This window comes from Apium graveolens, chromosome 4, assembly GCF_009905375.1.
Source record: "Apium graveolens cultivar Ventura chromosome 4, ASM990537v1, whole genome shotgun sequence".
Classification (NCBI taxonomy): domain Eukaryota; kingdom Viridiplantae; phylum Streptophyta; class Magnoliopsida; order Apiales; family Apiaceae; genus Apium; species Apium graveolens.
Genome location: NC_133650.1, coordinates 261,011,181 through 261,035,114, shown reverse-complemented (window position 1 = coordinate 261,035,114; position 23,934 = coordinate 261,011,181). Strand labels below are relative to the sequence as shown.

Below are 23,934 nucleotides of genomic sequence, written 5' to 3'. Positions count from 1 at the left end.
TTAGCTAAAATATTCACGTTAGCTTTTTACCTAATTTAAACCTAAACTCATTTATACATACATATATTAATATTATTTAAAACATATGCTTTAAAACTCTTATTTTATATTTAATATATGTAACTTTAATACTTTTTTTCAAAATTCTAATATTATATTATAATAAACTATACTTCACTTATAATTTTTATATATTTGTAAGTAATGTTTCTATATATTAATTTTATTATACTTATAATTTTAATAATTTTTAATTTTATAAAATTTACTTTAAAATATTTACATAAATATAAAAAAATAAAAATATCGTCATTAAATATTTTTGATTTAAATAAATGTTTTATTTTCAATTGTATTGAATATAATTAGCTTAAATTTAATTTAATTGTATATTTAAAATTAAAAATAAAATAATATTCTGAATATAACTAATGAATATAGCTAACATTACTGAAATATAAACCCTTAAAAGAACAAAATTTTAGCTAATTATATTTTAGCTAACAAATTTACCAAATAACTTGGAGATGCTCTTAACGAATTATTAACGAGTTATTGTAAAGTAGGATGTCTATTTAACTATCGCAGCGTGACTTTCAGTCTTGTAAAATATACATTAATTATCTAGCCATATCTAACCAAATGCTACCAACGGGGAGGAGACTATCAATTCTGCATATCCAAGTGAATATTTAACGACAATCTGTTTCATTGTATTGTTATTTCGGTAAATGCGACGAAAATGATACATATATAATTATCAAATAGAAAATATAGTATTGTTAAAATTCGAGCCTATATTCTGTTACAAATTTCGGAAATCGGATTTATTTGGTTGAGGTACCAATTTGTGATTTATCGGACGATTATTAAAAAATTGGATAATTTATCGGTGATTTATCGGAAATCGGATAAATATTTTTGACCGATTTTTGTGCAATTTATCGGCGACTTTTGAAAAATCGACCGATTTTTATAACAAAGACTATATTGTTTTTTGTTTCAAATTTATTTACTATAAACATCTAACTTATATTGTCTTGGATATGCTTACAAAATAAACATGCGTCAACTATTCCAATAGTTATGTCATATATTGAATAAAATGGAATTCGATTTCAAAAATAATGTTCATATATTTAATTATTGATTCTAGACTAAGAGAAAAGACAAGAAGAAAACCCCTAGTCTTCTATTCTGTCACAAATCATATTATATTCTACACATTCACTCATCCTTTATTAAACCATACCCTCGAACAAATTCCATATATGGCTGCTCCAGAGAACATGTCCATTGTTTTCTACTTAAAATTTTAATAAACAAACTTAGCCTGTGTCCTCATTTTCTTCCTCTCTCCTCTTCCTCTCGCAAAACACACACTCATATGTTTCTCTTCTGATCATTAACCTCGGAAAACGTACTTAGGCACTAATCCAAAAGATGGGAAGAGCTCCTTGCTGTGATAAAGCAAACGTCAAGAAAGGGCCATGGTCACCCGAAGAAGACGCCACTCTTAAATCTTATATCGAAGAAAATGGCACAGGTGGTAACTGGATAGCTTTGCCTCAAAAAATTGGTAAATATTGGAATTTGCATCACTTTCTTTTAGAATATGATCAGGATCTTATACTCTTCGACACTTTGTTTTCAATTTTTATCTTTAAATCTTATTAGTTTATTTCTTCTCAACTTAATGTAAAAACAAAGTAAAGATTTAACTGTTATAAAAGCACATAAATATGTTTGTGGAATTAGGGCTTAAGAGATGTGGCAAGAGCTGTCGCCTTAGATGGCTAAACTATCTTCGTCCAAATATCAAACATGGAGAATTCTCAGAAGAAGAAGATAACATAATTTGCAGCCTCTATATCAGTATTGGGAGCAGGTAATTAGTTATAAATATTTATAATGGATCGAATTTTATCATAACAAGAAATCAATAATTGTGTATGAGTTCTCATTTATGTCTGCACAAATAGGTGGTCAATCATTGCAGCACAATTACCTGGAAGAACCGATAATGATATAAAGAACTACTGGAACACAAGGCTAAAGAAGAAGCTGCTAGGTAAGCAGAGAAAGGAAGTACAAGCACGTAGAGATCACGCGATTCAGAAGCAGCAGCAGGAGATGATGAAGAAGAAAGTGATGGGAAATCAAGAAACTTCAGTTATGCTTGCTGTCGATTGCAACAACGTCAGCCAAAACCCTTACTGGCCAGACCTAGCCGTGTTGCCTCCAATTCCATACTCAAACCAAGAGCCGCGATTTAACGATCACACTTCTTTCCGAAAATTACTTATAAATCTTGGTGGCAAATTTTCTGATAATGATCATGTTGATCATAGTACCCTAAATCCCGATTTAATTTCCAACTCTCAATTTTGCTTAGATGGTACTATTTCATCTCTTCAGCCAGTACCTCTCGTCGTCAAGAGCTCTGATGACTTGGATGCCTTAAACGGTAACATTTCTCAATCACCACATAATAACCACTGCAATATGGATAATCAAGCTGAAGGCAGCACATTTCCAGGTGAATTTATGGAGGAAATGTTGTACAATATTCCTCAAAGACACAACGGATTAGAGTTTTTGTACGGGGACACAAGATTCAGTAGTACTAATGGGGAATTAATTAACATGGAATGGGGTGAGATGAACTCTCTAGCGTACCTACCTCCTATTGATTCCAGCTGTGAATCAGCTCTTCAGCCTACAACCAATGTGCAAAAAGTCGGTTTTGAGGGGTTGAGGTACATGGGACCCGAAGCGCAACGACAGTAACGGCATTGTACATTGAGGTCATGTAAATTTTAATGACTAGCACCAATAGGTGGTTGCAGATTGTTGGCAAAACCCTAGCTGAATCAATAAACTCATTTTTAGAAAAGTTTCCTCTTATGTCTTATTTATGATTGCTCTATTGATGTTATTGTGTTTGTTTAGTTTTTCGATAGACCATATAATTAGGGTTAATTCCTCTTGATTTTGTGGGCGTGTATTTTGTAAGATACGAGAAATGGACTCACTTGTGTGCTACATATATATGTGCAACGTTTTTTTGTTCAATAACAGAATCTTTAACTAATACAATTTATATATCTGTATCTTTAATTAGCTTACGTATATTTACATAGCTGAGAATTGAGATAGTGAGATATGTGCAGGTTGAAGTGTATCTTGAAACCCTCAAACAGAAGGGGCAGCCAGTATATTCCTCAGACATCTTGGCTTAAACTCTCTGCTGTTTAGTACCTATGGAATTTTATGAATTTAATACAATAGTCGGTAACAGGTTTCTACTTTCTACATAGTTTACTGTAATCGAGAACACTTTCTTAACTTCAGCACCAGGGCTTTATATCTAGGCTCTTGGTGAAACGTTCAGAGATGAGACATGTAGTTTCTGTTATTTATGCTATATAATTAATCTATGTCAAATTGAATTTTTTTTTTAGTTAACTTTAATGAGTTCCGGAGTCCATATATATTTTGTAATTAAAATATTACATAAAATAATACATATCATTATTTTTTATGAATTATCTTATATAATTATTATTATTTTTAAGGAAATTATGCAAAACACGTTTACGAATATACAATTGAAAGAATGTTATTATATACAAAGCATGTAAAGTTGCACGTACATATACATATCGTTGAATATACATGTTTTACTTGTAAAATATATAATATTTGCAAGATTTTCATTAATAAAACATGATTCGTAAACTAATATTTCCTCCAATATAGCAGAACGTATTTGAACTCCATGACTCCGCAAAAAAAAAGCTCCATAGAAATTTCTTTTTCTTTTATATATTATGAGTATTTTATTATATTTTCATCACCATAATAGAAAAAATGATCAAAATATTTTAAAAATAGGTCGAATCGGGTGGCCCTCACCCTGGCATAGGCATAGTAGAATTTGTTTGTTCAAAATATTGATTTTGTGAAAAGAAGCACAAAATATATTAATCGATGAGATGCAGAGGGGATGTTGTTATGCCCAAAATTTGGTAAGCGTATTATCCGGGTAAAAAACGGGTCAATTAGATGAAATTAGGGCAAGAGGGCCAAGTTCAAAGAAAGATAAGAAAATCCCTTTTTCCCAAGAAAGTAAAGACGCACCCTCAGAATGATGAACAGATGAGAAGCCATAATCTTAAGACGATAGGGCGCCCCCACAATGCCATAAAAATAGAGGAAGCCCTAACTTCTAGGAAAGTTAGGGTGCGCCCTCGAGTTATAAAAGAAGAAGATTTTGACTAACGATACAGGGTGGCGCCAACACATGAGAGTGTTAGGGCGCGCCCTAATAGTCAACCTGGAACACAATGAAATTTCAACATAAGGCTTGGACGAATTCTTTGGATGCTTCGTGAGGATAGAAAGACGATGGATGATTATTACTAACATATTTTCTCCAAGTACTCTATTGAAGAACTCCTTCCTGTAATGCAACCACAAGAAGACGGTGTCCGTTGTCAGAGACCTTCAAAGGTATGCCTGGACGGAAGGCCTCCTCCTCTAGTCAATGAGTGTCCTCATTGGGGAGGTAAGGTGAATGCTGGTGTGTGCTTTGGGAGTTCCGTCTCTGTAGTCAACGGGTGTCCTCGTTAGGAAACTTCGGAGTATTCTGCACTTTGCACCCAAAAGCTTGGGACAGGAATGCGTCCAATATTTGGGGTGAACCATGGCTATACCTGCGTCCGCGGACTAGAAAAATAGCTGATAGCGGAGGGTTATCCTCAGCCGGGGAGATGCCTTATCCGTGAAGTCTCGAATCCACATACAAGCCTTGAACCTTTGTGGTTAGGCTTCATCGGCGGACATTCCTAAAGCTAGTAGAAGATGGTTTTCATCCGGTTTCCTACTGGGCCTCGGGATGAAATATCTAAACCCATTAGGTTTCTTGTTCCCCAAAAACTACATTCGATCGCTTGATTATCTATAAATAGGAATACACATGCAAATTGAAAGTGGTTTGATGTTGAGAGCGCAAATGAGCCACCACTAACCCTAAGAAATCTCAGTCACCATTAAGCACAACCACCAAATAATGTTCACGCTTTATGATGAAGAATCACTATTACTGATCTTTTTTCCGGCTACAAACCTCGAAATTTGTTGCTACCAAATTCCTCCATCAATAAATTGACGCTAGAAGGAGGGGCTAGTCAAGATCTGCATCTAGAAGGAAAGATGTTTCAATATCATGATGGAAGTTCTTATGATGGAGAAAGTTCTGAAGAAAGCTCAAGACATGGTTAAGGCCGCCATGAACCCTATGTTCCAACCCAAGTAGACCGCCCTAATCCAAACGTTGGGGGTCAATCACCGGTTCTGATCAGCAACGCTGATCTGTTGGAGCAACTGTACCATATAGGTGATGCCCTGCACGAATTTGATTCAAGGTTGGGCATGGTGGAGCGACATAAGAAAATGATAGGCCGCCGTCATAATCATTCTTCCCATGCACCTGGTAAGGCCCACATGACTGAAAGAGATGCTCTGGTTGGCCATGGCCGAGCCGAAGGTGAGCATGTGCCAATTACCCCACGACGGTTGAATTACTCCAATGATACAACCCCGATCATTAAGCTTGTTGATGAAGATACTGATGAACGAGAGGTATCGCGGGTGGATAATCGGGTGGTAGCTCTACCACAACGTTAAGGATGGACTCTGGAGGAGCGGCGCCAGGCAGAAGGTCTGCCAACTAATGAGCAACAAGGTTTTACTGCCCTGAAAGATCTTTTAGGGATCTATTTGGGAAATGATGACCTGAGGATGATGCTTTTGGAATGGCAGAAGGATACAAACTGAGGAGACGTGATGCCCCATGGTTCAACGCGTGTGCCCCTGAATCCTTCTGGAAATCAGGAGCGACACCGCGACCATGAGAGAGCTCCTCCTCATGGATCGATGAACAGACATGGCCGGGACTATGAGAGTGATCGTTGGAGAAGGTCCGAATGGTGTAGGAGAGGTGAAAGCCACGGTGGATATCTAGATGAGAACCGATGCACCAACTATCACCATTATAGGGATACCCATGCCAATGACCATGATAGAAGAGATAGTCGCACGAGAGATAATAGACAAAGGGATATTTAGGCATATAACCGTGAGATTCCTCAAGGCCGTGACCGAGGGCAAGGAGAGACTCATGGCAAGAATCAAGGACAAAATCAAGAGATACCGGTAGTGCCAGGAAGGGGGCCAACAGATGTCCAAAATGCTAATCAGTAACCAAAAGAAGCACCACCTCAGCCTCAGCCTCAGGATCCACAACTTAACATGTAAACCATCCCCGGGATTGGAACTTTTAATGTGGATGACCTGAAAGGACTACTTATCCATTTGGAAAGAGGAAGGGTAACAACGATGACCGAGATACCTTTGCCATTCTCGACATCAGTAAGGGAAGCACAGTTACCGGCTGGGTATCGTAACACAACTACTGACTTACGATTTCATGGAAGTTCAGATCCGATCGAGTTTCTGGGACGTTTCAATATAGAGATGGATGTTTATCAGGTTCCAGACTTGGCCAGATGTAGACTCTTGGCTGCAACCTTTAAAGAAAGTGCTCAACAGTGGTTCCAAAAGCTTGGACCTGGAGTAATCACTTCTTGGGATCAAATTAAATCTTTATTTTTTAACGAAATTCTAAGCGGCTGTATGTTCAGTCAGTAATGACCTTGGCTAATGTCAAACAACGGGAGAATGAGAGCTTGACATCCTACTTTAAAAGGTTCAACGCCGAATCTACTAGCGTGAGTGGCGTCTCAAACGAAGCTCTAAAAAGTTTTTTAATAGCTAGGTTGAGAGTCGGTTCAGAATTTTGGAAGCATTTGTAGGGGAAGGATCCGGCTATTATGGCTGATGTCTTGGCCCAAACGGAATCTTTTAAAGCCTTGGAACAATCTTTGGCAGAAGTTCGCTCTGTCTCTCAGGTAAGCCAGAAGGGTAAAGCAAGGAAAAGGGACAAATCCTCAAGTCCTAGGTATCGAAGGGATAGTCGAAGCCCGAACCGAGTAAATGCCGCAACTATGCGAAAATAGGGGAGTCCTCCCCCAAGTTATGATAGTAAAACCGGTAGATATACTCCTTTGGTAGCCTCGATTGATCACATCTTTGAGGTGAATGAAAATAAGGGATTTTTTAGGAAACCGAAGGCTCTGTCATCTTGGCAGAGCAAGGATAAAAAGAAGGATTGTAAATACCATGAGTACTCTAGACATAATACTCATGAATGTCGTCAGTTAAAAGATGATATTGAAGCTTTGATCAAAGAGGGTTACCTTAGTGAATGGGTGGTTAAGGAAGTAAGAAGGCATAGAAATGGTTCTGACAAAAATAAAGGAGGAATAGAGTCGCACTCCTCGTGGATCCAACAACGAAGTTCTGGAAGAAAATAAATTTGTCAGGGATGTGAGCATTTGGGCAATATTCGGAGGAGATCCTGGAATAGAGTGTAGCAATCAAGCTTTGGCAAGGTACACAAGGGTATCCCGATACATGCCCTTGACTGTCATTCATAGATTAGAAACTCGGTCACCGAAGGTGATTACAGAGAAATCTATGGATATCACCTTTAGAGAAGCGGATTCCAGGTGGGTACATCACCCTCACAATGATGCTATGGTTATTTCCCTCCAAATTGGGACTACGAATGTCTCTAGAGCTTCGTAGGTAATGGAAGCTCAACAAACATCTTTTACTACATCACTTATAAAAAATAGGTTTGCCCGACCGAGATATGTCAGGAGAAGATTCTTGGGTTTATGGTTTTTCTGGCGAAGGTGTCTGAGTCCTGGGATCGATTTAGTTACCATGCACCTTAGGTGAAAGTCCTCTCTCTGTAACGAAGATGCTCGAGTTCAAAGTCCTTAATCAGGAATCTTCTCACAATGTGTTGCCAGGATGACCTTTTCTCAGAGAAATGAGGGCCATCACTTCAATTTATCACCTAACGATAAAATTTCCTACCCCAAACGGGGTTAACAGCATAAAGGGTTCTCAATATGACTCTCAGGAATGTTACCGACAAGCTATGAGGGGATTTTGAAGGAAGGACGTTGAAGTCGGAGATACCTCCGACGATGAGCCAGAAGGTATGACCGAGCAACCAATCGAAGAAATTCGTGTCCACTATTATGTTGAACAAGAGGATTAATACTCCGTCGGACCAACCCCAACAACATTGCTCTTAGTAGATTCTCCTAGGATCGAATTCTTAGAAGAAGAAAAGCTCTCAAACAATGACATAATCCAAGGTAGTTTCAATGGGAAACAGCTTGAAGGGAGAGCTGATGTTTTGCAAAGTTTGGGACAAGTTGTGTACAAGGTAGATTCCCCTCCTCCTGAGGGCGCGCCCTTAACACCACAAATTTCAGGAGAAGTTGATGCCCCTCTGACACATGGCGCGCCTTCATCCAAAATGATCTTATAAGAAGTTGATTCTCCTCCTCTAGAGGATGCGCCTTCTAAACTAAATATGAAAGATTATAATCAACTTGACCTGGATCCACGAATTCTACTGCCCATGGAAAAAATGGGGCCAGTTGAGGACACTATTTTAATCCAAATTGATAAGAAGGATCCAAGTAAAGTTTTGAAGATTGGCTCTCAACTAAATCCAGGATTGAGAGAAGGACTCTCAAAATTTCTCTTGGAAAGTCTTGATGTCTTTGCGTGGAGCCACTCAGACATGGTTGAAATTGATCCAAAATTCATGTACCATCGATTGAACATCGACTCCAACCACAAAGGAGTTCGATAAAAGCGCAGGGCAGTAAGTGGAGAAAGGGTTGTGGCCTTGACAGAAGAAGTTGATAAGCTTTTGGAAGTTGGGTTGATTAGGGAATCCTTTTACCCATAATGGTTGGCAAATCCGGTGTTGGTAAAAAACCCAACGGAAAGTGGAGAACTTGCATGGATTTTACTGATCTAAATTAAGCATGCATAAAAGACAGTTTCCCTTTGCCAAGAATCGATAAATTTATAGATGTAACAGAATGGCATGCTCTTTAAAGTTTTATAGATGCTTACTCCGGTTACAATCAAAATTTCATGTATAAGCCTGATCAAGAGCATACTTCATTCATTACTGATAGAGGACTCTATTGCTATATTGGGATGCCGTTTGGTATTATTAATGTCAAAGCCACATACCAGAGGCTGGTGAATAAAATATTTAAAAGGCAAATAGGAAAAATAATGGAAGTGTATATAGATGATATGCTGGTGAAGTCTAAGGAGGCTAAAGATCATGTAACACACCTGGATGAAATGTTTCACATTTTGAGAAAATATAGGATGAAACCGAATCCATAAAAATGCGTGTTTGGAGTGGAATCAGGGAAGTTCTTGGGGTTCATGGTAAACCATCGAGGAATTGAGGCAAATCCGACAAAAATCAAAGCCCTGCTAGATATAAAATCTTCCATTTGTGTGTAGCAGGTACAAAGCTTGACATGGGGGATTACGGCTTTGAATCGTTTTGTCTCTAAATCCTCAGACATATATAAGGAATTCTTTAATGGCCCGTTTGGGAAACTAGAATTCATTTAAAATTCTGGATTTGATCAAATAAGCTATTTGGAAATTTGAATTTGGATTTCATTTGAAATCCAGGATATTCAAATATTAGTATAAACATGAGAATTTGAAATGATAACTCAAATCCTGTCATTTGAAATCCCTCATTTAAAATGAAATGTAAGTTTCCAAACGTCGCCTAAAGTAATTAAGGGTATGGAAAAGATTTTATATAGATTCCAGAATGTGATGAAGCTTTTCAGAATATTAAAGAATAGTTGGGAAATCCTTGTATGTTAGAAAAACCAGAATTTAATTAGTATTAATTAGTTTTAATTGATTATTTAATTAGATTTAATCATTTATTTGGATTTAAAAAATTCTGAAAAATAGTTTCGAGCTTTAAAATATTATTTTAAATTATTTCCTAGGCTCGATAATTATTATTAACTCATTTTAAAGTCAGATCCGGGTGTTCGGACCCTGTTATTTAATTATAAAATAATTTAGAGACCCGTTTTAATTCCGAAAAATATTCAAAAATTCGTATTAAATACCTGGAAAATCATTTTAACAACTAATCTTCTTTGAAAAATTATTTGGATTGAATATCTTACGTTCTATATTCTATAAGTGATCTGATTGTTGTATAATATGACTGTATGTGCATTGTTTGAAGGTTTTTGCTATAACTTTCAATCCGTACGTCGGATTTGGGAGAAACGAAGGGTAGATAGAAGCTTGTAACGAATAGAATGAGATGAGAAGTAGTATTAATAAGTACATGTGATGTCTAACAGATGAAGTGAGACATAGAAAGGGAAAACAAGTGGTCAGTGAGTGGGAACCAATTGACAATAGGGAGACACTGATTTTATACTTTCTAGTGTCAGAATATTTTATCAGCGCGACTCTAATAAGGGAGGAATAAGGCCACCGGTCACAAGTATATTACATGAGTAAAGTATTATTAGATGTTGAGACCAGATATACTAGCATGGAGAAATTGGTATATGCCCTTATCCTTGTCGCAAGGAAATTGAGGCCGTACTTCCAGTCTCATAAGATAGAAGTTCGCATTTCTTATCCTTTAAGGCATATCTTGCATAAGTCGGGATTATTTTGATTACTACGAAAGGGCATTATTTGATGATTTCCATCCATTTCAAGCACTATGTCATAAATAACGACGCCAAATATGAAGCTTTGATTAATGGGATGAAAATGGCACTGGAAATAGGGGTTGTAAACTTGATAGCTCAGAGTGATTCCGAGTTGGTAGTTAATCAATTTAATGGAGGATTCCAAGCTCGGGGCCCTCGAACCGAGTTATACATGAGATGTGTGCAGCGCCTACTTAAAGAGTTTGGTAACATAAAACTGGAAGGTGTGCCAAGAGAGGAAAACAGTAATGCTGATGCTTTGGCAAAAATGGGTTCGCAAATGGAAAATGTATTGTTAGGACAGATTCCATTAGGAATTTAAGAAATCCCGAGTATTCCCAAGATAAATGTGTTCCACGTAAAAGAGGTTACGCAAGAAACTTGGATGACCCCCGATACACAACTATATTCGTATAGGAACTTTTCCAGAAGACAAATTACAGGCTCGGCGCCTTCGTTATTGTAATAACCCCAATTTTTGGGAAATTTTGAAACCCTTATGAATAGTGTTTTTGTAATAACCCCAATTTTTGAGAAATTTTGAAACCCTTATGAATAGTGTTTTTGCTGAACGAGAAAACTTTTCATGCCACACTATGTAGGGGTTCTGATATGGATATTCTGAGATATTATTAGTACTCTATGAAGTATATAAGTGTATGTAAAGATCGTCAGAATCCAATTCCGAACACTTTGGTTTTTCCCGGAAATCCACTAGATACGGAAAGAATTGAGAAAAAGGTAACAGGATAAAAAGGATTTAAATTAAAGGATTATAAGAGAGGATCATAGAAGAAATACAATATATTGAGAAAGGTTAAGGGAACCTAAGTAATAAGATCCCGGGTATGATCCCTCAAACGATAAACGAGAACGAAAGTTAAGCGAACCGTATAACAGATCAGCGGTCATTAGGCAAACAATTAAAAGCTAATCAAAGGGATTAGTGGGGATGATGTCATCCAACCAATAGAAAGAGGACAAAGGAGGGGTGATGACATCACAAAGTGATGTAGGCATGACATGGGAAGGAAGGAGGTGTGGTTGAATGAGAACCACACAAATTCAAGGGCAACAAGGTAATTGACTAAATCAAACAAAACAAAAACCTAGCAACCAAGCAAAACAAATCACAAAACACCAAATCCTCCATTTCTTCATGAAGCTCTCGGCTTCTTTCTTAAGAAATGGGAAGTCCAAGCTCCTCCACTTACTATTTAGCAAGGTAATTATCTAAGCTTCCCCATGGATAGTTACATACTTCCTATAAGTTTAAGCTTCTAATTCCAAGCCAATCTTTTTCTATAAATCATGAAAGAAGATGGTGAATAGTGTTTTCAAGAACTAAAATTTGTGTTCTTGAAGTTTTGTTTAGATTAAGCTTGGATAAGGGCTTTAAAGGTGATTCCAAGCCATTCTCTTGATTCTCCACTCTCCAAGGAAGGTATAAACTACAAACCCTAGCTTTAGTTTTGAGTAATTAGGATTGAATGTGTTTGATATAGCATATGTGAAGCATGATGCTTGATTGGTTGAAGTTTGGTTGAGTTTGTAGAGATTAGTTGGGTTTGTTGCATTGTTGGAGTTGTAAATCTTGGTAATTAGTTAAAGAACCTAAGTAAAGCTTTTAGTTCATGTGAGGAATAAGTATAAATGGTTAATGTGGATTTGTTGGGGCTGTTATGATGTGGTTTGGAGGGATATTGGTTGTATGATTGATTTGGGGTTGATTTGTGGTTGGTATTGAATGGTTTAAAATTTGGGAAATCGCGTAAACATAGCCGTCGTAACGTCCGATTTTCTGTAGTCTGTTTTTGTGCATAACATTAGGACCCGAGAACCCCCTGCTAGATTATGACCACGGCCATGTTTAGATAGCTCATGTTACGAGCTTCGTTTTGATATGTAGTTCGTTCGATTCCGATGCACGGTTTAGGAGAAACGACCGTTTCAAGTAACGGCGTTTCGCGAACGAAACTTTTTCCCTCGCCTTACTTTGAAACATAGGTTAAAGACCAAAAAGGGTTAATTAATGTATGAAACATTTATGGTAAGTGTGTTAGGCAGTTGGTAAGACACTCGCGAAGGAATCGCTTTAAAACTCGTAAAGGTTAAATTATTAAAAATGGTGGAGCCGAGGGTACCCGAGTGACTTAAGCGAATCGGTGAGCGCAAAACAAGTGTTAGAATCTAAGTTAGTTAAAGTATAGATTTACAAGTGACTTTGGTTTAATTCCAACTTACTTGTTGTTTATAGGTTATCAGACTCGTCCCGAGCCTTTCTCACCCCCAAGTCGCTCAGGCAAGTATTCTATCCGTTATACTGTTGTTGTGATGAATATATGTATTTGCATTATCTTGCGATAGATGCATGTTGGATAATTAGCAAATGATGCGATATATGGTAGCATGTGATATGATATATATGCATGCCTGTTTCATATTCTTGAAATATATATCTGTTGGTTCAGTTGATAATACCTATGCTAGAGGATAGCGGTATCTTGCATATACCCTTAGTATAGGGACTCAAAGGTGAAAATATTTTCTAAAACCGGGAGTCGAGGATCCCGAGTAGATTTTGTATATATGGATATGGATATATATATATATATTTATATATATATATGGTTATAGTTTTCCAAACTATTAATCGAATAAGGTTTATTCGATAACTTTAAACTTTATTTTATTATTGAATATTATTTCGAATATTATTCGAGGGCTTATGACTCTTTTATTTATTTGAATATTATCTTGAATATTCATCGGAGGGCTTATGACTCCTTTATTTTATTATTGAATATTATCTTGAATATTCATCGGAGGACTTATGACTCTTTTATATTATTTATTGAATATTATTTGAATATTCATTCGAAGGCTTATGACTCAATTTATATTATTTACTGAATATTATTTGAATATTCATTTGAGGATCTATGACTCCGATTATGTGCTGAGGTATATTCTTTAGTTTATTAAAGAATAAGGTGTCAATAATCAAACTTATTTTCGATTATTCAAATAAAGATAATACTTTCATATAAGTATATCTTTGATTATTTGCTATTCATTTCAAGTATAAGTTTTAATACTTTTACTTCAATTATTTTATAAAGATTATTCTTTATGGGAATATTATTTAAATAATAATATTCAGACATTTTCTAAATATTCTGGGGACTGATTTACTTCATTAAATCAGCTTTACTCCAAACACTCTATAAAGTGTTTTCGAGTCTTCAAAATGATTTTTAAAGTCAGAACGGATCCCAAAACTCATTTTTATATTTAAGATCTTCCTTTTTTTAAGGGGATTTAAATACTCGCTCAAAACCTGGGGAATCCGGCTCTGTGGTGTATTTTATATTCGCAACGAGGTTGCAATTTTGGTAAATGAATTGATTACTTGCCCAATGTTCGGGAAGTAAGCCCATCTAATTGAGTCGGCATAAGCGACAGGCCGGGGTACGGTCTATCAAAGTGTAAGTGGCTGGGTGGCAGTCCATCAACGCGTAAGAGGCCGGGTGGCGGTCCAGCACAAGGTCCTTATGAGGCCAGGGTGATGACCGGTGGGGGATTCATCCATCTACTAGTAGAAAAGGTTACTTATTGGTATCTTTGCCTGATCAGCAAGATATCTGGTTTATGCCAAAATTCTTTTCCTTTCCAAAATTTATTGGATGTTTCAAACTCTGTTCATACTTTACATAACAGAGGTTCCAGGAAATTTTTAAGAGATATATATGTGGATATATATATCGGGACTAAATAAAGTATCTCATAACTTTTTCATTCAATAATATTTCAAAGATTGAATCTATTCAAGTCTTAACTTGTGGTCTCATCTATGGGATGTTTTTCTTAAAACTTATAATACTTTGAACGGTGGTAGTTCAAGTAGCTTTATAAATGATATAAGTGTGGTGAAGTATTGGTAACTTCATTCCTTGTTTTTACTTATATCTAGTAAGTAATTATCTTACACATGATAGAGATTCTATTAAGTATCCATTTAGATACTTATATTATTGTTATCACTATATATATTATCTTGCGAGCTGTAAGGCTCACTCTTGCTTTATTTCTTCATCACACAACAACAGTTAGGAGAGATGGCCAGACTCCAGCAGACCCAGCGCAAGCGCGTGGGAAGCGTCCCGCGTCTTCCCGTTGATGTTGTAGCTGCTATAGCTGCAGAGGTAGATCTATTGTAGATCAGACCATCTACTTTTGAGAATCAATTATGTATAATTATAACTTGTGGCGGATAATGGCAATTAACGGTAAATTTATCAAGTAATCATTTTGGATTGTAATAACTTTTAAATTGTGGATTCAAAGACTTGTACTTATTTAAATTTCATCTCTGAGACTATAACGGGTTGTGGTGTGTGTTAGTGTGGGGTCACAGCATAAGGTTATTTATTATTAATTAAGTGAAGTGATATTGTGGAAAGAAAGACCGTGACGACCCGGATCCCCGACCCCGGATCTGGGGGTGTTACAGAAATGGTATCAGAGCTAAGCGTTATAAACCTCAGAGATGATGGGACGTTAAGATAATAAGTTAACTAAGATAATAAGAACTCTTGCCAAGTTCATAGTCGGGCTACCTAACGTAGTACTGACAGTTAAAACCCTTATGGGAACCCTTATAAATATCGTGATAGGAGCGTAGTTCGTTATCGTATATGGTAGCGGGACTCCGAACCCTGAGGTTGAGGAGCAACAGCGCGATGATGTTTTATTACTAATTGGAGATCGGATTGTGGATCCGATAGAGCGTCCTAACGCAGGACCGGATGATGTTGATATTGAGGATTTAGCGGTTGAGGATTTAGCGGTTGAGGATGTTGTCCTAGAAGGGATAGTTGTTGAGGAGGATCCCATGGAGGATCCTGACAAGATTGGATAAAGGGCCACTGATGAATTGATGACCATGGTTAGGTCGACTACCAGAGGTAGGATTGGCCGATCACTACCGGAGGTTCGTTCAAGTTGTAAAGATAGTAGCCCCTTTAACGCGGCTTACTCGTAAGACTGAGAAGTTCGAATGGACAAAGAAATGCGAGAACAGCTTTCAAGAACTGAAGCAGAGGTTGGTGATGGCCCCTATGCTGGCGTTGCCGGATGGAAAAAGGAGATTTTGTGATTTGTAAGTGACGCTTCGCATAAGGAATTAGGGTGCTTCTTAGCACAGCAAGATAATCGCGTCTGCGTCAAGACAATTAAGGTAATATGAAATTCGATATCCCCGCCCATGAGCTTAGGCTCGTGGCAATAGTTTTACCCTAAAGATTGGAGGCACTACTTGTATGGAGAGAAGTGCGAGAATTACCTAAGCCATAAGTGCTCTAGTACATTCTTACATAGAAAGAGCTCAGCATACGCCAGAGGAGGCGGTTAGAGCTAATCAAGAATTATGATTGGGAGATTCTTTATCATTCGGGGAAAGCCAATATGGTAGCTGATGCCCTTAGTAAAAAGGAGAGACTCAAGATGATAATGTCTTTGGGAGAAGTGATAAGAGATTTTGAGAAAATGGAAATAGAAGTGAAGGTAACCGGAGCCGGTACCTAAAAGCTGTTTGAGATTGCAATACAGCCCGAATTATTGGAAAAGGTCATATGGTGCCAGAAAAAGTTATGAGTGAAGGCAGAGAGCCAACAAATAGATATGAGATTAATACCGAGAGAGATGATAAGGGAATAATGAGGTATTCCTATAGAATTTGGGTTCCGAAAGTTCAAGAGCGTAAGGATGAGAACTTAGATGAGAGCCATAGTTTGAGGAATAAGATTTAGAGCAAACCCTGAATGTGATAGTCAGGGAGGTCGCCATCAAGATAGAAGGAACCCATGACATAATAGAGTGGAAAATGAGGATTTTAAATTAAAAGATGACCCCAATTATGGGGAGTAGGATGAAACATTTCATACTAAGGAAACAGAAAGTCGAGTAAGGAAAGGAGACCCGAGACGGTACTCCTATACGGCAATTCATGGACCTGTCTAAAAAGAACTTGGACTATTATCCCCAACCACCACCCTGAGGAGACAGTGCGATGGAAAATTCTTTCATGACCTTTAAGTCGCTAAGCTCTCAGAGTTCCAAGGAACAAGCTGACCCAGTCGAGGCAAGAGCCTGGCTAAAGGAAATAGATGAATCATTTGAGATTCTAAATGATTGACGAACCACAAAAGACTGTTTTGTCACTTACCCTCCCAAGAGAGAGACCACCCGCTGGTGAAAGGCCAAGGAAGGCACGGAGCAAGAGATTATAATAAACTGATTAAAGTTCAGCCAATTGTTTTCGGGAAAGTAATTCCCAAGGTTATGGAATAGTGTAAAAGCTTTAGAGCCAGAACAAAGGCAGACGAGTATGATGAATTATGAATCTAAGTTGTAAAAGTTATCAAGATTCGTTCTGAGGACACGAATCCAGAATGACGGGATGTTTGAAATCAATGCTTATATTGTGATTGATTTGTGAAATAATGATAAGAGAAAGGAAAATAAAAAAGAAACTGAAGTGGAAAGGAATATAAAGCCAATAGAGTTTGAGGAATGATAAGGGAGTTGGGTATGAGGAAACCCTAAAGACTCATAGCAATAGAAATAGAAAAGTATGTAATCGTCAGGATGGTGATTCACCATAAGTTAAAATTGATGGTTGAGGGCATAAGAGATACATATATTTTATCCCTAGTAAGTTGGGAGGATTCGAGGAAACCTTGAGATAGTTCGAAGGATAAATAATGAGACGCGGATAGACTGAGGAGACAAGGAAGTAAGAAATTAGGAAAATTTGGATGAAGGAAGTGACCTTCAAGAATGTGAAGTGTAAGACCGGTGGCTTGTTACCCAAAAAGGGATACGCCAGGTATGGGAGGTATCCCAATATTGAGGTGACTGTTGAGATAAACAACAAAAGTAAATAAGGAATTATTAAGAAGAAGTTCACGTTGAACATGACCAATATCTTCCAGAACATCCATGTTATCATTACCAAATCAGGAAAGAAAAGCGGATGACCATTGTTATCTTTTGGAGGCCATATGGATTGACCTCAATTTGAATAAGGATGCTATTATGAAGTTAGGTATAGACTGTCGAGGTGGGAATGATGAATAAGATAATCTATCAAGGATATATGACTTGATTTATCCATGGAAGGATGCAGGTACCTTTTAAAGGTGGAATTAAGGATAGAACATTGGTAACTTAAAATAAATCCTAGGGGAATGCATAAAGGTTGGCATTTCACCCTTAATAGGGACAGTATGAGTTTTGACAGTATGATTGGGAAAGGGTTAAGGTAATAATAACCTTTAAGGATCAGTGGAGAAATTTTTCAGAAGTAAATAGACAATGGTTCTAGTATCAGTAAATGGTATTTGATATGCCCTGTATATAGGGAATACAGGAGGAACGATTGAAGGATAACCTTAGAGGTTTTACAAGGAGAAAGGAAATATTCGAAATTCTCAAGAATAAAAATGTTGATAAAGGAAATATGACATAATTATAATGTTGCCAAGTGGGGCACGTGTTAAACCACGAGAAAGTATGGATCGAACCAGTAATGGTCGAAATTATTCAGGGCAATTAGGACTTAAGATAAAAGATGTTCTAATTATGATTGAGAGTCAGTCATGACAGTGATTAACCTCTAAAGACTGAGGCAACAACTTATGGAAAAATGGTGATTTTTTTTTTTACTTATCAGATGTTAAGGAAAACATCTTCACATAAGCTGTGATTGAAATGAGGTAGAAAATTTAGTTGAAGGTGGTTAAAAGACATTGATTATAAGGAACTATTACTATCAGGGAAGGCCAAAGAGGTGGCCAACACTTTAAAGGTAAGAGGATAATTATAGGCGCGTGTGCCAAAAGAATATAGTGATGATGGTTAAAAATGTGAAGGTTGAATTATGGTTAGGAAGATTGTCATTCCTTCTGATGACTGTGCAATACCCAGCCGTAATAGTAGTTGGTAAAGGTTTAATTCGTGTAATCGCCATGAATGGGCTATCTATCTTAGAAGGTCCTATCTTGAGATAAGCCAGGACCATGTTTCAAAAAGGACTAGATGAACCCTTGAGTTAATTCTTCTATTTAGGGCGTATGATTAAGAATGGTATTAACCTGCTATCGTTGCTTTGATTGAAACTCTTCTGCACTTTTATCTGCTTCATGTCATGTATGTATGTCAGGATCAGGAGTGTTCTTCATGAATCAGGAATGGTGATTATGTTACCTCCTTAGAAGGATTTGATACGAGATGTATGGACTCCGTATGGTTAGCTATTAAGACTTCATGGAAAATGAATGAGTACAGTAGGTCAGTGGTGGACCATAGTAAGGTAGCAATGATTCTGCGAGTAATGAGCTGTTTACAACCGTGAGAGTTGTATTGAATGGGTGTTGAGATTGAGTACCACTAATCGGGTCGTGGTAGTGTATAAGTTATCATTGATAGACTAATTAAGTAGAGTATCTACCTAGTGAATTATTATTCTTTCTTATCAATAGAGAGTCGTATTATTATACGAGGAAGGTTGCGGTGCAAGCATAGAATTCAAGTAACGATGATGTCTAGAATGAGATCCCAGATTCGATTTTCGATGTCGAGGGAGTTTCAAAGGTAATTGTGTATAAGCTCAAGGAAGAGCATGGGTCCATAGAATGATGGACGGGATAGCGAAAATATTTAAGCACGTGAAATGCGATGCTATAATACTTGATGTTGATATAAATACATATATGTTTTGTTCTTCTATGACAAACCTCTATAGTTCAGAGGTAGATTCCAAGCCAGATATTTTGTGGCAGTATATTTTTTTTTCATATATACAATTCTCTTCAGTTCGTTCTTTTCTCTTCTTTTCATTTCATGTAAGCTGAGAAGAACAACCCTTCCAGAAGGGGAGGTATTGCCGAATGACTATCTATCTTTGTGATAGAAGCCTAGTAGGATACCACATGTTGTTTAATTGCTTGTCAAGTACTAAAGGCTGGCCACCTTCTGTACTAACTATGCGATATAACAAGTGTTCATGATCATAGTGATCTCTCAACAAATTCCTTTACTTCTATATGATTAATCAAACTTTGGAAAATAGAAATAACTGAAAAAGGAGTAATAAAGTGGTGGTAGTATGCGGAATGGGAACACATTCATGATACTAAGGTTGACGTGGTTATTAAAAGGTTATAGAACGCTAACGAGCAAAAGTATAACCCGTATAATATTAGGAACGGAAGGTAGTAGCGATTACGAACTGGAAAAGAATAGGTATTGAGAAGCAAAAGTTCTAATGATAAAAGCTATAATGAGAGTCTGTGCAATAGACTTGAAAGAATTTGGAATGATCACTTAATTCGGATTGAGTTATCTTACGACAATAGATCATATGTCATTATCGAGATGTCACCTTATGAGATCCTTGAGGGAAGATAATGTCGATCTCCCTTATGTTAGGATGAAGTTGTAGAGCGCAAGATGCTCGGACCCGCAGTAGTCCAAAGGACCAAGGATATGATAGATCTAATCAGAGGACGGCTGGTAGTAGCCCAAGATGGACATGATAAGTGTGTTGATTTGACACGAAAGGATAAAGAGTATGAAATAGGGGACCTAGTAATGTTATAGGTATCCCTTGGAAAGGATTGATGAGGTTCGGAAAGAAAGGAAAGCTAAGTCTACAATTTGTTGGACCCTTGGATATATTAAGACGTTTGGGAAGTTAGCATATGAGCTAGCCCTAACCCCCGAACCTGTAGCAAGTTCATAACGTGTTTCACGTATCAATGTTAAGGAAGTGTAATTCAGATGCCAGATAAATAGAGGCATATGAGCGCATAGATATGCAACCCGACGTAACCTATATGGAGTAACCAGAAAGGGTTATAGAGTGAAAAGGAACAAGTGCTTAGGAGAAGGATTATCAAACTAGGCAGAGTTTGGTGGTAGAACCACAATGTAGAAAATTGACTCGAGAGTTAGAAAGTGTAATGCTAAGAAAGTATCCCCATTTGTTTTCTATCTGATTCCGGGACGGAATCCTTTTAAGGAGGGGAGACTGTAATAACCCCAATTTTTGAGAAATTTTGAAACCCTTATGAATAGTGTTTTTGCTGAACGAGAAAACTTTTCATGCCACACTATGTAGGGGTTCTGATATGGATATTCTGAGATATTATTAGTACTCTATGAAGTATATAAGTGTATGTAAAGATCGTCAGAATCCAATTCCGAACACTTTGGTTTTTCCCGGAAATCCACTAGATACGGAAAGAATTGAGAAAAAGGTAACAGGATAAAAAGGATTTAAATTAAAGGATTATAAGAGAGGATCATAGAAGAAATACAATATATTGAGAAAGGTTAAGGGAACCTAAGTAATAAGATCCCGGGTATGATCCCTCAAACGATAAACGAGAACGAAAGTTAAGCGAACCGTATAACAGATCAGCGGTCATTAGGCAAACAATTAAAAGCTAATCAAAGGGATTAGTGGGGATGATGTCATCCAACCAATAGAAAGAGGACAAAGGAGGGGTGATGACATCACAAAGTGATGTAGGCATGACATGGGAAGGAAGGAGGTGTGGTTGAATGAGAACCACACAAATTCAAGGGCAACAAGGTAATTGACTAAATCAAACAAAACAAAAACCTAGCAACCAAGCAAAACAAATCACAAAACACCAAATCCTCCATTTCTTCATGAAGCTCTCGGCTTCTTTCTTAAGAAATGGGAAGTCCAAGCTCCTCCACTTACTATTTAGCAAGGTAATTATCTAAGCTTCCCCATGGATAGTTACATACTTCCTATAAGTTTAAGCTTCTAATTCCAAGCCAATCTTTTTCTATAAATCATGAAAGAAGATGGTGAATAGTGTTTTCAAGAACTAAAATTTGTGTTCTTGAAGTTTTGTTTAGATTAAGCTTGGATAAGGGCTTTAAAGGTGATTCCAAGCCATTCTCTTGATTCTCCACTCTCCAAGGAAGGTATAAACTATAAACCCTAGCTTTAGTTTTGAGTAATTAGGATTGAATGTGTTTGATATAGCATATGTGAAGCATGATGCTTGATTGGTTGAAGTTTGGTTGAGTTTGTAGAGATTAGTTGGGTTTGTTGCATTGTTGGAGTTGTAAATCTTGGTAATTAGTTAAAGAACCTAAGTAAAGCTTTTAGTTCATGTGAGGAATAAGTATAAATGGTTAATGTGGATTTGTTGGGGCTGTTATGATGTGGTTTGGAGGGATATTGATTGTATGATTGATTTGGGGTTGATTTGTGGTTGGTATTGAATGGTTTAAAATTTGGGAAATCGCGTAAACATAGCCGTCGTAACGTCCGATTTTCTGTAGACTGTTTTTGTGCATAACATTAGGACCCGAGAACCCCCTGCTAGATTATGACCACTGCCATGTTTAGATAGCTCATGTTACGAGCTTCGTTTTGATATGTAGTTCGTTCGATTCCGATGCACGGTTTAGGAGAAACGACCGTTTCAAGTAACGGCGTTTCGCGAACGAAACTTTTTCCCTCGCCTTACTTTGAAACATAGGTTAAAGACCAAAAAGGGTTAATTAATGTATGAAACATTTATGGTAAGTGTATTAGGCAGTTGGTAAGACACTCGCGAAGGAATCGCTTTAAAACTCGTAAAGGTTAAATTATTAAAAATGGTGGAGCCGAGGGTACCCGAGTGACTTAAGCGAATCGGTGAGCGCAAAACAAGTGTTAGAATCTAAGTTAGTTAAAGTATAGATTTACAAGTGACTTTGGTTTAATTCCAACTTACTTGTTGTTTATAGGTTATCAGACTCGTCCCGAGCCTTTCTCACCCCCAAGTCGCTCAGGCAAGTATTCTATCCGTTATACTGTTGTTGTGATGAATATATGTATTTGCATTATCTTGCGATAGATGCATGTTGGATAATTAGCAAATGATGCGATATATGGTAGCATGTGATATGATATATATGCATGCCTGTTTCATATTCTTGAAATATATATCTGTTGGTTCAGTTGATAATACCTATGCTAGAGGATAGCGGTATCTTGCATATACCCTTAGTATAGGGACTCAAAGGTGAAAATATTTTCTAAAACCGGGAGTCGAGGATCCCGAGTAGATTTTGTATATATGGATATGGATATATATATATATATATATATTTATATATATATATGGTTATAGTTTTCCAAACTATTAATCGAATAAGGTTTATTCGATAACTTTAAACTTTATTTTATTATTGAATATTATTTCGAATATTATTCGAGGGCTTATGACTCTTTTATTTATTTGAATATTATCTTGAATATTCATCGGAGGGCTTATGACTCCTTTATTTTATTATTGAATATTATCTTGAATATTCATCGGAGGGCTTATGACTCTTTTATATTATTTATTGAATATTATTTGAATATTCATTCGAAGGCTTATGACTCAATTTATATTATTTACTGAATATTATTTGAATATTCATTTGAGGATCTATGACTCCGATTATGTGCTGAGGTATATTCTTTAGTTTATTAAAGAATAAGGTGTCAATAATCAAACTTATTTTCGATTATTCAAATAAAGATAATACTTTCATATAAGTATATCTTTGATTATTTGCTATTCATTTCAAGTATAAGTTTTAATACTTCTACTTCAATTATTTTATAAAGATTATTCTTTATGGGAATATTATTTAAATAATAATATTCAGACATTTTCTAAATATTCTGGGGACTGATTTACTTCATTAAATCAGCTTTACTCCAAACACTCTATAAAGTGTTTTCGAGTCTTCAAAATGATTTTTAAAGTCAGAACGGATCCCAAAACTCATTTTTATATTTAAGATCTTCCTTTTTTTAAGGGGATTTAAATACTCGCTCAAAACCTGGGGAATCCGGCTCTGTGGTGTATTTTATATTCGCAACGAGGTTGCAGTTTTGGTAAATGAATTGATTACTTGCCCAATGTTCGGGAAGTAAGCCCATCTAATTGAGTCGGCATAAGCGACAGGCCGGGGTACGGTCTATCAAAGTGTAAGTGGCTGGGTGGCAGTCCATCAACGCGTAAGAGGCCGGGTGGCGGTCCAGCACAAGGTCCTTATGAGGCCAGGGTGATGACCGGTGGGGGATTCATCCATCTACTAGTAGAAAAGGTTACTTATTGGTATC

At 36.9% G+C, this 23,934-nt stretch overlaps 1 protein-coding gene across 1 annotated transcript; it reads left to right on the top strand.

Annotated features, from left to right (window-relative positions):
- The first annotated feature begins 1,269 nt into the window (after positions 1–1,269).
- Positions 1,270–3,029, top strand: LOC141717116 (transcription factor MYB36-like). Its single transcript, XM_074519228.1, has 3 exons — positions 1,270–1,579; positions 1,759–1,888; positions 1,983–3,029. Exons 1-3 carry the CDS (start codon positions 1,444–1,446, stop codon positions 2,788–2,790), a joined length of 1,074 nt encoding a protein of 357 aa, XP_074375329.1. The 5' UTR covers positions 1,270–1,443; the 3' UTR covers positions 2,791–3,029.
- Positions 3,030–23,934: the final 20,905 nt, after the last annotated feature.

Coding starts and splice junctions, on each gene's coding strand:
- LOC141717116 (XM_074519228.1), top strand. CDS start 1,444: ATGGGAAGAGCTCCTTGCTGTGATAAAGCAAACGTCAAGAAAGGGCCA. Junction 1,580..1,758: donor AGCTTTGCCTCAAAAAATTG/GTAAATATTGGA, acceptor TTGTGGAATTAG/GGCTTAAGAGATGTGGCAAG. Junction 1,889..1,982: donor TATATCAGTATTGGGAGCAG/GTAATTAGTTAT, acceptor CTGCACAAATAG/GTGGTCAATCATTGCAGCAC.